This window comes from Epinephelus lanceolatus, chromosome 13 (genome assembly GCF_041903045.1).
Source record: "Epinephelus lanceolatus isolate andai-2023 chromosome 13, ASM4190304v1, whole genome shotgun sequence".
Lineage (NCBI taxonomy): Eukaryota > Metazoa > Chordata > Actinopteri > Perciformes > Serranidae > Epinephelus > Epinephelus lanceolatus.
The window spans coordinates 23,286,061-23,299,603 of record NC_135746.1 but is presented as its reverse complement, the minus strand read 5'-3'; the positions used below and the strand labels follow the sequence as shown (position 1 = coordinate 23,299,603).

The window sequence follows — 13,543 nt, the reverse complement described above, 5'->3', positions numbered from 1 at the left end:
GAGCTGTAACCCCTGGTCACTGGCTGTTTTGGGTCTTCTTTTTTTTAGCGGCTATTAATGAAGTCGCCTTTAAAATAGTATAGAAATGAAGTCATAAACTCAGAGGAGTCAGCTCTTTTCACAAGTAACAGCAGGACTTTCTACCGCGATGCACGCTCAGCTTTCATTTATGCTTATCTGTTTATGGCAGCCCCCACAGCCTGTTCCCTTGTGCATTGTGGCTCAGTGATTAATCCATTCTGCACACACTGTACAGTTCATGAAGGTAACACAATACCTTCTTATCTACGTATGTATGAATATTAAGTAGTCCGCCCCGCTGAAGGTAACAGTGTCAATGGAGACGGATAGTTTCGATAAGACCATCTGCAAAAACCAACTAATGGTGAGTCATGCACTAAGCCCTTTAATCAAGGTTATGGTTGGGATGTGTAGCGTGCCGTAGATCACTGAGCGCTGTGGACTTTTGTTAGGCTATTCCACAGACATCAATCATTACAAGAACACATTAGTGTTGGAGAGAGTCCAGGGTTTACATTTATTGTAACCTGAAATATAGATTTACACTCAAATCTGACTGTCAGTAGAAAGCATGGTCATATGTCAGTATATTGTTGTTCATAATGAAAATGAGATGCTTTCTCTTCTATTAGTGGATTACATTCAGTTAAAGTTGATTAATGAATTAACATTAAATCATTACTATTTGCAGTATTTGTGTGTGTGTGTGTGTATTTTGATAGCGTTTGGATTGTTTGTGGCGACCACTGGAGTATTTCTGTGTGGTGAACATAATTAGTGTAATATAATCATTCATTCATTTTCCATAACCGCTTATCTCGTTAGGGGTCACAGGGGTGAGGCTGGAGCCTATCCCAGTGCTGACATTAGGCGAAAGGTGGTGTACATCCTGGACAGGTCACCAGACTATCACAGGGCTGACACATAGAGACAGATAACCATTCACACTCACATTCACACCTACGGACAATTTAGAGTCACCAATTAACCTGCATGTCTTTGGACTGTGGGAGGAAGCTGGAGAAAAAAACCCCATGCTGACACAGGGAGAACATGCAAACTCCGCACAGAGGGGCTCCACCACCCCAGGGTTTGAACCAGGAACCCTCTTGCTGTGAGGCGACCCTGCCAAAACAACAGTCAAAACCAAAAACAGACAGACAGTCTATTACAGCAACAAAAATAACTCACAGATGCACCCACATGTACTTCACTGTCATGAGCCCTAATAAAAAAAAGGCTATCCCAGACTTCAGCAAATTCCCCTGCTGTATTATTCATTTGAGGCAGTAAATATTCAAAGGAGACAGTTTCTGTCATACGTCTTATCCATTCAATGAATTTTTGGGGTTTTGGTACCTTAAAAAAACCCTTAAGGAATACATTAAATAATAAACCAAACTGAGCCCAAGTGACACCTGGTGGCAAAAATCTTTTGTCCCTGAGAAGACATAACTGAGGGGAGTGTCATGTGGTGCATTTCTACATTTCTAAGATTATGTAGTGCCACACCATGGTCTTTGATATCTGCCCTATGTGCCCCATTTCTGCCTGCTTCTAGCTACTTGTTTTACCCTGCGTTCACGGGTTGTTGTCAGAATAATTGGAAAAGTGAATTTCCAATTGGGAAAATGAATGTGAACACCCCCTCAAGTTGGACTCAGAAAATGGGCAAAAGGCCAAGGATACATTCAACAGGGAGCCTGTCACTCAAAGAGACCCAAATTTGAGGTTCGGGAACTGGGAGTGGCAAAATGCTTACTCATTTCCAGGGTTTATGACTCATTCCTGGGGCACGCTATATAGTAGGTTTTAGTCTGCAACTTTGATTACGAAAAATTTCTATGAGCCCTAAACAATTTGCTGTGGTCTTTGTTGCTGTTTCATCTGGGGTTATCATGCTCTTTAAAGACTGTGCCTGTCCACCTTCTGCTATGACACCTTTGCTTGACCCCGTAGCAACCTGGAATAAGCTTGTTCAGTGCCCATGTTGGGAAAAAATATGGTCTCTTCCTAATAGATATCCACTGGTTAACACAGTTAAAGAGATTTCCTTTAAGCTCATTCACCGCTGTTACCCTGTCAAGCCATTTTTAGTTTGGTTCAAGAAGCACGTGCACTTTTTGTAACATACACTCAGAGACTGTCTCCCATTTGTTCTGGACTTGTGAACACATTCATAGTCTGTGGCAAGGTATCTGTCGCTTTATACTGGATTATATCTATGATGCTTTTGTACTTTGCTTTAAGGATGTACTGTCTGGGTTTACAAGTTATAACAAAGAACTAGAAAATGAGTTTTTTTCTGTGTAATCTCATCATAATGCTGGCCAAGTTTTATATCCATAAATGAAAGGTAATAAAAATCAAACCCTCTCTCTGTACTTTTAACAAGGAAGCAGAGTCCTACATCAGGACGTTATATACCCCAAGCAATAGAAAAGCTGTGAAAACCCTTAATTTGTGCCCCAAGTCTAGGAATCTATTATAGTGTTCATTTATTTTTAGTATAATTGTATTGCATATCTTCTATTTATCTGTATCACAATTTGTTTGTAACCCCTGGCACTTTTTCTCTTGTCTCTCTTTCTCTTGGCAAAATAAAATTCAAATTTGTAGCGTCCATGTTGTGTCACATTACCGTGAAGTCGGAAAAACCACTTCAGAACTGGACCATCCGAGGAGTACCTGAATGCAGCATGACGCATCAATAACCCAACGTTACCGTGTAAAGTAAACGGTTAACTTACATTTATAGCAACATTAGCAGTAATTTGGTGTCTTATTTCCGGCCAACTGACAAATGTAAGTCCAACTTCACTCTTATTTTTAGCTCTGTTCAGGTTTCCTCTAACTTATGAGGAAAATATCTGTCTTTTCTTGTCGAGAGTTAAATGAAAATGTCGATACTACTTACATGTCTGTGAGAAGAAGCTAGCCGGCGGTTAGCTTAGCTAGCGTGCTAGCATAGCATACGAACTGACAGCAGGGGGAGCAGTTAGCCTAGCTTGCGCCAAAGTTTAAAACTACATTTACCAGCATTTATAAAACTTTACACGGTGTATATTGGTGGCTTAATCAATAGAGAAATGTACAAACAACAGTTGGGTTTAACTGGAAATAACCTACTATAGCCATTTCTTAAAGAGCAAAGCACACAGGTGTTTTCAATTAGTCTTGCTGATTAACGTTACATCTGCTTAGGGTTAAATGAAGCTACACTGCACGGGCAGTTACAAAATATCACCAAACTTAATGTATGTGTGAGCTACTTTGTATGTGTTTTAGCTTTAGATAATGAGAGAAGTGTGATTTATTTTGTTACACAGAAAGTGTGAATGTTAAAGTTTATAAATAGGCTTAGACTTCAGAGAAAAAAAGCGCTTCTTGTAACCCTTGAACTTGCATGGGAATCATCACATTTTAAAGTTTTCTCCAGTATCAAAGTACTCCAGAGATAATTGCCTGTACATCCATGGGCACACTGCAATCAGAAACTGTTAATGGCCAATTCGGCATACTTTTAATGATGCCTATTTGACAAAATGTGAACTAGTGTGGGCTAAAAATAACAAGGAAGCAGTAGCCTGCTCACTCACTGACTCCATGGCATCATTATACACTGAACTTAAATTTGAATCTGAATTTGAATTTGTTTTTGCTGCCATTTTGTATAGGTTTATGTTAGAATCAAAGGCTTTTCATACATTCAGATATATTTCTCAAATTATGGTTGCACCTTTCTTGAAACTCGTGTTAGTGAGCATTCCCTTCCCAAGATAATCCATCCGCCTGACAGGTGTGGCATATCAAGATGCAGATTAAACAGCATCATTACTACACAGGTGTGCCCTGGGCTGGTCACACTGATGAACTCTAAAATATACAGTTTTATCTTATGAAGACATTTATTAGGATTTCACACGACAGAAATGCATTTTTTGGTCACAGATACCTCAGAGAATCAGTCAGTATCTGGTGTGACCACCATTTGCCTCATGCACATGGAGTTTATTGGGTTGTTCATTGTGACTTGTTTATTGTTGGCCCCTCTCCTGTTCAGTGACTGTGTGAAGTTGCTGGATTGGAACATTGGAACTGTCGGACACGCCAATCCAGAGCATCTCAAACATGCTCTATGGGTGACATGTCTGGTGAGTATGCAGGCTGTGCAAGAACTGGAATGTTCTTGGCTTCCAGGAATTGTGTATAAATCCTTACAACATGGGGCTGTTTATTATCGTGCTTCAAGATAAGGTCATGGCAGCGGATGAATGGCATAGTAATGGGCCTCAGGATCTTATCACAGCATCTCAATGCATTCAAACTGCTATTAATAAAATGCATGTGTTTGCTTTGTCCAGAGCTTATGCCAGCCCATACCGTAACCCCACCGCCACCATGGGGCACCCACTGGCATTAACAGACTGGGATTCATCTGTGAAGAGAACTTCTCCAAAGTGCCAGATGCCATTGATGGTAAGCAGTTGCCCACTCCAATTGGTTAGGATGACGAATTGGTCTGAGGTCAGGACCCTGGTCAGGGATGACGAGCAAGCAGATGAGTTTTCCTGAGATGATTTCTGACGGTTTATGCGGAAATTCTTCATTTGTGCAAAGCAGTTTTGTAACAGCTGTTTAGGTGGAGTGTCTCAGACGATCTTGCTGGTGAGACTCTGAATGTGAAGGTCCTGGGCTGGTGTGGTTACTCGTGGCTGGGTAGATGTACTGCCAAATTCGTGGAAACGACATTGGAGATGGCACATTCAGGCAGTCAGCATGCCAATAGCACGCTCCCTCAAACCATCTGTGACACTGTGTTGTGTGATCAAACTGCACATTTTAAAGTGGCCTTTAATTGTGACCATCCCAAGGCACACCTGTGTAGTAATGATGCTGTATAATCAGAATGTTAATATGCTACACCTGTCAGGTGGATGGATTATCTCAGAAAAGGAGAAGTGCTCACTGACACAGATTTTATGAGAAATCGATCTATTGAGTGCATAAAATGTCTTAGATCTTTAACTTAAACCTGTGAAAAATGGGAGCAAAAACCAAAGTGTCGCACTTACATTTTTTTCAGTGTACTTCCTGTTAAATGTGGGATCCTTTTCACCCACAGTGTCAGATTTTGAAAACCTTGGTCTAGAGTAAAAATCCACTGTTTGTCACAGATAGCTGTTTGTATGCAAATATACATGGCTGCAGAAATGTCATTATGCAAAACACACTTTGTCTCACTAACTTTTGGCAAGTAGATTTTTTTTTGTTGACCGAGCCTCCAGTGGACAATAAATGTGTTGCAGCTGTATGATAGAAGTGCACTCACACAGTGATTTCCATATAGATTACTTTGCGCAATGGGTAGTATAGTTAAAGGCATGTGTAGCCAACGAAGTGATTACGGTGTGAGAACAGAGACATTTACTAACAAGTGTGAAGCAGAGAGAGTAACCAGTGAAGCAAGTGAGTGGACAGACTCCTACAAGTCAGCAAATCTGAAGGTGGTCAATAGAGAATCTGTAATATGCCACCTTCACCCAATTGTTCCTGATGTAATTTAGCTGAGACTAAGTGCTACAGAAAGTCACGGACACACAGTAAATCAGAAGCAGAGGGAGAAAAGGCACTTTTACCAAGTTATTACATATGGAGAGAGCACACATTTCCTGATGCGCGTGTCTGGTGATTTATGGATGAGGCTCTTGCTCACAGGGTCTCGGAAAAGGTGATCTGTTGCAGAGGCAGCTACAGGTAATTTATTCTATTCCCAAGTTTGCCATTTACTTTCTCCCCTTCAACCACTTGCGCTGACAAGATTTATTCAAACAATACCGGCATTTATGCTGTAAGCTTAACAATGAGCTGTGATCGAGAGCATGGCGAAGACTTGGTCCCAGCCACAGACAGAAAGGTTCGGAATGGTACCAAAGACTGGTTCGATGGCTCTTATTCATACAGCTGGACATTTTTAATTAAATGCTGGACCTGGCTCTCCATTTCCATTCTTTGGAAAAAAAAAATTGCTGAGTGTACTGTTTAGGCAGCGTAAGAGAGAAATTTAATAATGTGAGTTGCAGCAGAGCGCTAACCAGCCTATCATCTGCCTACGTAGGCTCCACAATCTCTGACATTTTGTCACCTCGCAATGCTGCATATTTAGCTCTGTTAGAGTTAAAAGATAATACTGGCGTCTTTTCAGCATTTAGACTTATGGTCTGCTTACATTTAACAAATCACTTTGTGGTGCATGAGGTGTGTAATTAGATTTTTTTTTTTTTTAATCTACTTGTTTATGTTCCATGGTGTCAAAACTAGATTAACTGCTGTCCCCGCTAACAAGGAAGCTCTAAATATAGAGACCTGGATGTGACAATAAAGTGAGCAAGGTGGCAAGGTTTTGAGGGATTATTTATTGGGGTAGAGTAATATCTCTTCCTGTGGGTGACTGGTGATTGACAGTAAACAGTGTAATGTAATATTAAAGTTCATTAATGAGAAAACAGTGAAGCCAGGCACAGTGAAAAAACAGTAAGAGGAACTGATTACGCCCTTTTGCCCAACAGCATACTGTGTAATGATGCAAAAATGTGTCCTGGGTTTGAGTCTGCCCAGGCACTTTTGGCACATTTCCCAGATAACTCCAGTTTGTCTTAACTTTAACTTTTTTGTTCTGTAGTTTTGTCCATTGTTTCTGTGGGTTATGAGAAGTATTCGCTTAAAGGTATACTATGCAGGATTGTTGGTTACTGTTTGTAAACATGCTTGCTAGTGGAAGCGAAAGTAAAAGCCAACCCCAGATTCACTCTCGTGATGTTTTGCCTCTCTATATTCGTTGTTTTCTGTGTGGTGTCTCTTGGATGACTGCTACTTATGGTCTGGCCCCTGATTGCTATCTTTTCATAAAGCCCCAACCTCTGTGGGCCCATAAATGCCCCCCCCCCCCCCCCCCCCAAGAAAACACAGGAAAAGGACAGAGTCTCTGCAGAAAAATACACTGCAACGCACTTCAAGTGGGTCATAAGAGATGATTGAAAGAAATTACTGTTGTGAGCCTATACATTTTTAGGAAAATCCTGCATAGTTTATCTTTAAAGCTGGGTAGACAGTGTAATTTTGGTGTCATTGGACAGAAATCACATAAAAAACTTTGAGCATTTTGAAAGTGAGGGAGTTTTCACGTCGTCTTGGCTCTGTTTTCAGGCCTTGGAAAACCTATTCCGTGAGGGGAGGCTTTGCCCAATCACAAGTCATTCCAGAGGGAGGGCACGCCCTTTCGATGAAAGCCTGATTCAATGGCCAAGATTCTGCAGAGAAAGTTGCTATTGCAGCACTGCTGCCAACTGCAAAGCAACCCAAAAATGGAAGGTGGACTCATCAAGGACAGTCTAAAAGAGATTCTGACAGTAAGTAAAATGATATACATGTCAGTATCGGCAAAGTATTTCAGAAATGGACAGAAAATGTTGCCAATAGTTAAGCCTTCTGCTAACTGGAGCCAAAGGGTCAGGGTTTTGGCTTCAAGTTCACATTTATATAGCTTATGTTAGCTAGAGCCTGAAAATCACAGTGTGTCCTCTGTCTCACTCTCCAGCGCCACAGACCACCTCACCAGGAGAAGAGCAGCACCTTCATAGAAAGACGTCCAGTCAGCGGCCATCACAACCCGAATCCCCAAACCCAAACCTCAGCTCTAGAGGACCTGACAGCTGTGACATGCCACCAGATCAACAAACTCTCTGCTGTTGCTGCCGTCAAACAGGTTAGAAATAGGATTAAATTAATCAATGTATGAGGAAACACTGGGTGACTCGTCTGGTCAGAGGGGCTGAAGACTGAGGGGGATCCTGCAGAAGGAAGATCAAAATCAAAATTCAAAATCTGGCTTTCTTTTCACCTCTTCCAGATAACTGCCTACCCATACTTTAAGTAATATTTCTACAACAAAGAAACACAGGCCTTCAGATGATCAAGCCAAAAATGTTGATTATCTGAATCACTTTATTTGGTGGTAAAACTAGAAGTGAGTGCTGTAACAGTCTGTCCTGGCACAGGAAAACCACACGCCTGTACAACAGTTGGTATGATGGGTCAAAGTTGAACCAGAAAGCTTGTGTGTGAACTATGATGGACAACGGACAGTTTGGGTAATGCCAGTTTCACACCAAACATGGCATAGGTTGCATGAGATGCACTTAATCCCACAGAGTAGGTATATAAAATGCCACACACTACATCAGAGTGTAAGCAATCACAGTATTAAATTCCATCCTGGTATCCGCATCCTCTCCCATATTTTCTTTCCTTGCTATAGATTTTTCCTTGTATGTCCTGGTAGTATTTGAGAGCAGAGTTACATAACTCCAGGAACTCTGAAGTGCACAAAATGAATGTTCTCTGCAGTAAAATTATGGCTGTCGTAACTTCAATGCTATAATTCCACTGGCCACGCAGGTGTTTGGGGTTAAAGTTTAATTAAGTTGAACTTTTGCCACAAAACCTGGCAGAAAATCAGGGCAGTACAAGCCTGGGAATAATGGCAATGCTCTGCTCAGTGTCATCCTTCTGCTGTTTAAGATATACTGTACTATGCAGGACTTTCCTATAAAATAATGTATAGACTCAGAATTACAGAGGCAATCCCTCTTAATCATCACGTATGTCCCACTAGAAGTGTGTGGACGTGTATTTATCTACAGAGACTCTGCCCTCAGCCTTTGTTTTCCTCTTATTTTGCTGTGTTTGGGACGTTCCTGGTCACAGCGCTTGGGTGAGGTCTGGACTTTATAGAAAGGTAGCAACCAGGGGGAAAAGCCTTAAGCAGCACACATCTAAGAGGAAGCTTTGAAAATCATGGTCACAGCGCTTCTTTAAAGAAAATATACTTAGTGCACAAACATAGCAAATAAGAGTGAATCTGAGGTTGGCTTTCACTTACGCTGGCGCTATTGTTTACAAAGAGTAACCGGCAATTCCTGTATAGTGTACCTACAAAAAGGCACATAATAAATTTACAGTCTGCTCTTGTTTTCTCTTCCAAGTAAGTTTGACTGTGGCTCTTGCTTGTGGGTGTATTTGAATCCTGGATGATCATCTGACCATGTGTTTTTTGCTCTCATCTCTTTTTAGCAATGTCGCCCTGTTCCAAGATCTCAGCAACTCACCTGGTGAGTACAATGTTGTTGTTACTGTTTCAAATCAAGGCTAAACCTATGAACCTGAATGATCTCCAATTGCTGGAATTATCTTGAAGTACTTGGAATTATTGCAGCCACACTTAATAATGGCAATACATGAAAAACAAATAGATAACTGCAGTAAAATAAAGTATAGGAAACATGGATCATAACAGACAAGCATTAAAAAATTCAACAGTAGGAAATCCCCTGCACATAGAAGCAAAACTTCACTGTGTCAGAGTTATTTAATATTTTTTATTCCATATGTCAGTTATTAGGCCTCATGGTGCAGAGTTACTGTAAGGCAGAAGCTGAACCGAAAACAGACAACCAGAATGAACTGGATGTGCCCTTAGAGATATGCCTCAGAAATACTTAATACTCCACCAGCAAGAACAATCAATATCTTTCTACACTAGAGATTCCAAGAAAGAAGATTGGCAGTTTGTTCAGATACTGTAAGCCCAACACTGATCCTTCTTACCCAGTTAAACGATTGGTTGTTTGATGAGCTTGAAGCAACAGTATGGTGGCTGCGGGGAGTGAAAGCACTACTTCATTGTGCATACTTAGTCTCCTGTGGTGCTGTATCTTCATGAACAAGGTTTTGTGAGTCTTCCTCTCTGTGCATTTTGCATATTTAAAAAAAAAAAAGCCTAGTTTGTGAGCCAGCAAAAATACTGTAAGTTGGGTGCGATAGCACTTCGCCAACTCAGCACAATTTTACCTGAATATAACTAAAAATATAATTAAGCTGTTGCAATAGCTGTCTTTGCTTTGCTGAGGAGATTTGGCAGTAGAGTGAGCAAACCAACTTGTGTCTTTCCTCTGTCTGTAGTTTTCCTTCTGCAAATGAGGACAATTTTAAAATTAACTAATAATAACTTTAACTAATAACTTTAATTCTAGGGATGCACAGATACCACTTTTTTTCAGTCTAAATACAAGTACTTACATTTGGGTACTTGCCAGTACTGAGTGCTGATATGACGACTTTATAATACCACTGCTGTTTTAATAATAACTTTGAAAACATATTTTATTTTCACCCCTCAGACGGTTAAACCATTCACAAAGCCTCTCAGAGGGCTGTCAAGGATGTATGTAGGAATGTCAATGGTAAATGAACCTGCATTTGTATAGTGCCCTTCTAGTTATCTGATCACTCAAAGTGCTGCAAATGCCTTTTATTTTATTATATTTCATTTTATTTTGGCCTTGCTGAGAGTTAGCCGGCTAGCCGCATTAACATTAAGAAACACAGTGCCGACTGCCCAACTTTTGTTTTCAATGGTTAGCTAACGTCAGCCTTGGCTGCTCTGCACTGAGCACCAACCGGGTCATGTGGGTGCTAGCTAGCAACGCCGCTCATTCTGCAATTACCGCTGGTAATGCTGTCTCAAAATTGAGCCTGTGTCACTGGCTAGCTCTGACCGGACTAGGCTGGTGTGTGGTGCAGAGTGATCAAGGCTAGCAAAACAGACAGCAGTTAACTGAAAAGTAGCAAAATTAACCTATAGACCAATATGAACAGCAATTAACCAATTAACGGATAACTACTGATATTCCGAGTAGAGGTACTTACAGAGGCAACAGATAGGATTCTTTTTTTTTTTTTTAGCTTGGCGTCCTAGCGTCAGCGGTGTTGCTCGCACTGTTGCAACGACCACATTGACCGTGGGGATCAGAGATAATCAATAAAATGTAGGCTGTAAAGCCACCTGTATACCTCCTATGTATATTGAGAAGGTGTGTGGACACTCTACTAAATAAATGAGTAAAGAGACCGAGCAAGAATTATCAGATTTATCTGAAGAAAATAATGAAATGAAAATTAAAATAGTAATGCAAATAATTATACCAGAATGCACAGTACCAGCACAAACAACTCACAGTAAATTATAACAATATTTACAGTATCAGTACAAACAACAGTAGACATGTAAGGGATAATGTATAGTGAGCCGGTGACTGTTGAAAAATAACTCCCGACGGGGGAATGGGAACCCGACGCGCAGCGGAGTTATTTTTCAACAGTCACTGGCTCACTATACATTATCCCGCTTAGAACATGGCTTACTACTAAAAAATTCAAATGTTACAACTGGCATCAATATTATTAAGTTGCTGACAGAGTGTACTGACAGAGGAGAGGCGTTCACCAGACAAACGGGAGTGGAGGAGAGGATTTTACTCCACTTCTGCCGATCGGAGATGCTGGGTGACCAGGAGCTGCGAAGGCTGCCCTCACATTTATGGCCAGTGACCGACATGATCTCCCTACTCTCTGCTTGGGAGAGCTGTGTGGACTAACGTTAACTAATTTTGATGCTCCTCAGTCTAAGGCCGTTGCAGCGAAAAAGTCCAGTGTTCACAGGTGGGCGTAACTTAGCTGGGCGATGTCTGTCGATAGCTGCCTCCGTGAGAAGAGAAAAGAAGGAAGGGAGGGGGGTATCACTGTCCGAGGTTTGCCGTAGAATGGCAACGAGGATGTCAGCCGACCAACACTCGGTACCCGGTCCCTGATCCATTAGAAAGAAAGCTAGCTGGACATCGGTTTTGAAGCCTCTTTGGTCACGGAGCTCCCTCCATCTCTTGAATGCCTGGCTGAGGTTTACTCTTGTTTTTCCTCTTCTTTTATCACTCTACTTTGCCTCCTCAGACAGAGGAACTCGTTTTCTTTCACTACGCCGTTTTTCACTTGTTTCCAAACTTTGTCCATCTGCCATTGTGCTCGCGACTCAACTATCTCATGCCCAGCTCCTCATAAGGACCAGCTCCAGTCCCTGATTGGCTGATCGACCAGTTTCGCAATACATGACGCATTTCCTGCCGTAGAGCAGATTTTTTCCGCGAAATTTCGCCCCCCCGATGACAGAAGCTTATTACAAAGATTGCAAAGCCACTAAGTAACCTATGTAAACACTGATGGTCTGATTTTACTGTGGCCACTACCTTGTGCAACCCACATTATTTTCATAATGATATATTTAGGGAAAAATGCTGGCTGTTGCCTCTTTAATAATGGCGGTAAAATTTAATTTTACGTGACAAGGGCTACGCACATACCCATAGAACTGGTGTTACATCTAGGTAGCAAGTTACTATTTTCTGTGTTGTGACGGCTGGGAATCTCATACTTCGGCAACATTACACTGGAAAGACAGTGAAAGCCCATATTATCCACAGCTGACAGCCAGCTGGTCATCAGGAGCGTCTTTTATTTACTGCGTGTGGGTTTTCTCTGGACATTTTTGCTTGCTTCTGTAGCGTTTGCGCCAGAGTTGGTTGCTGTTTCCTGCTAGCGTTAGCAAACTCCTTGATCTCTGCACCATGTTGGGTCTTTAGATGCTGTATGGGACTACATGTGTTATATGAGGTATTTTTTGCTCCTCCTCTTGACAGTTTAGCAGAGCATAGTTTGCAGACTAGTCTACTTTTGTCATAATCGCTTAACTGTCGAAGGGTTAACGGCATGCTGCCGTAAAATAGTATCAAGTGCCTTTGTACTGGCGTCATTTTATGAGTATGATTACAAGTACATAAGACCAGTATTGGACCAAATGTGATTCTGGTATTTGTATGGGTGCATCCCATTTGATGCTTAAGAATAAATGCAGTCCCAATGTACCTTTTGTAAATTAGAACCGCAGTTTGCTCCAGTCTCTGCAGTCCAGTCAGTCTGATTTACCTTGAGTGGTTCAAATAAACAGCTTTGAACTATTTTGAGAACTGTGAATAAAATCAGACTGATATTTTAAAAAATGCCCTACATTATGTAAAGTAAAAAGAACCCTCACTCTTTTGGTATTCATCCAGTCTCTTTGTCTCTCTGCAGCTGACATAGTTATCGCTAATGGAGTGCGACTCTGTGAGCTGAGATCAGCAGTTAACCTTAGTTAACCTGACGACAGTAAGTCACTGTCCTCATTGCTCACCTCTTCATCTCCCACCACAACTTTTGGATTGGTCAATAAAACTATCTGTGGAAAGACGGAGGCCATTCATCTGCTCTTTTTGAAAAAATTCTGTTTTATAACTGATACTGAGTCGGAGCAGAGATGATTAGTGTTAACAGAACAAAAAAGCAAGTGGGACGCGATAAAGAGAACTGGGAGGAAAAGAGAGAAACAGTTTGAGAAAAGGTTCATACATTTTTATCACATTTTAAAGATAAATTTATTGCCTCTTTTCCCCAAACATCGTAGCCTGAGGGGTAGAAAATTAATGCTGGATTCCAGGAGGAGGCTGCTCAGCCTAAATATTTATGTGCTGTGTGGATGCTTTCATGCAAAATATAACAGAAGTGGCTCTGCTGTTATGTTGCTGTTATGTAGCTG

The 13,543-nt window shown here is 41.2% G+C and overlaps 1 protein-coding gene across 1 annotated transcript; it reads left to right on the top strand.

Annotated features, from left to right (window-relative positions):
* The first annotated feature begins 2,708 nt into the window (after nucleotides 1-2,708).
* LOC144466536 (uncharacterized) lies at nucleotides 2,709-13,394 on the top strand. The gene is made up of 7 exons (XM_078173894.1): nucleotides 2,709-2,826; nucleotides 4,085-4,175; nucleotides 4,386-4,500; nucleotides 7,228-7,430; nucleotides 7,619-7,786; nucleotides 9,154-9,191; nucleotides 13,042-13,394. The coding sequence occupies exons 4-7, from the start codon at nucleotides 7,320-7,322 to the stop codon at nucleotides 13,043-13,045; spliced, it is 321 nt and encodes a 106-aa protein (XP_078030020.1). The 5' UTR covers nucleotides 2,709-2,826; nucleotides 4,085-4,175; nucleotides 4,386-4,500; nucleotides 7,228-7,319; the 3' UTR covers nucleotides 13,046-13,394.
* The last annotated feature ends 149 nt before the right edge of the window (nucleotides 13,395-13,543 follow it).

Coding starts and splice junctions, on each gene's coding strand:
- LOC144466536 (XM_078173894.1), top strand. CDS start 7,320: ATGGCCAAGATTCTGCAGAGAAAGTTGCTATTGCAGCACTGCTGCCAA. Junction 7,431..7,618: donor GTCTAAAAGAGATTCTGACA/GTAAGTAAAATG, acceptor CTCACTCTCCAG/CGCCACAGACCACCTCACCA. Junction 7,787..9,153: donor CTGTTGCTGCCGTCAAACAG/GTTAGAAATAGG, acceptor ATCTCTTTTTAG/CAATGTCGCCCTGTTCCAAG.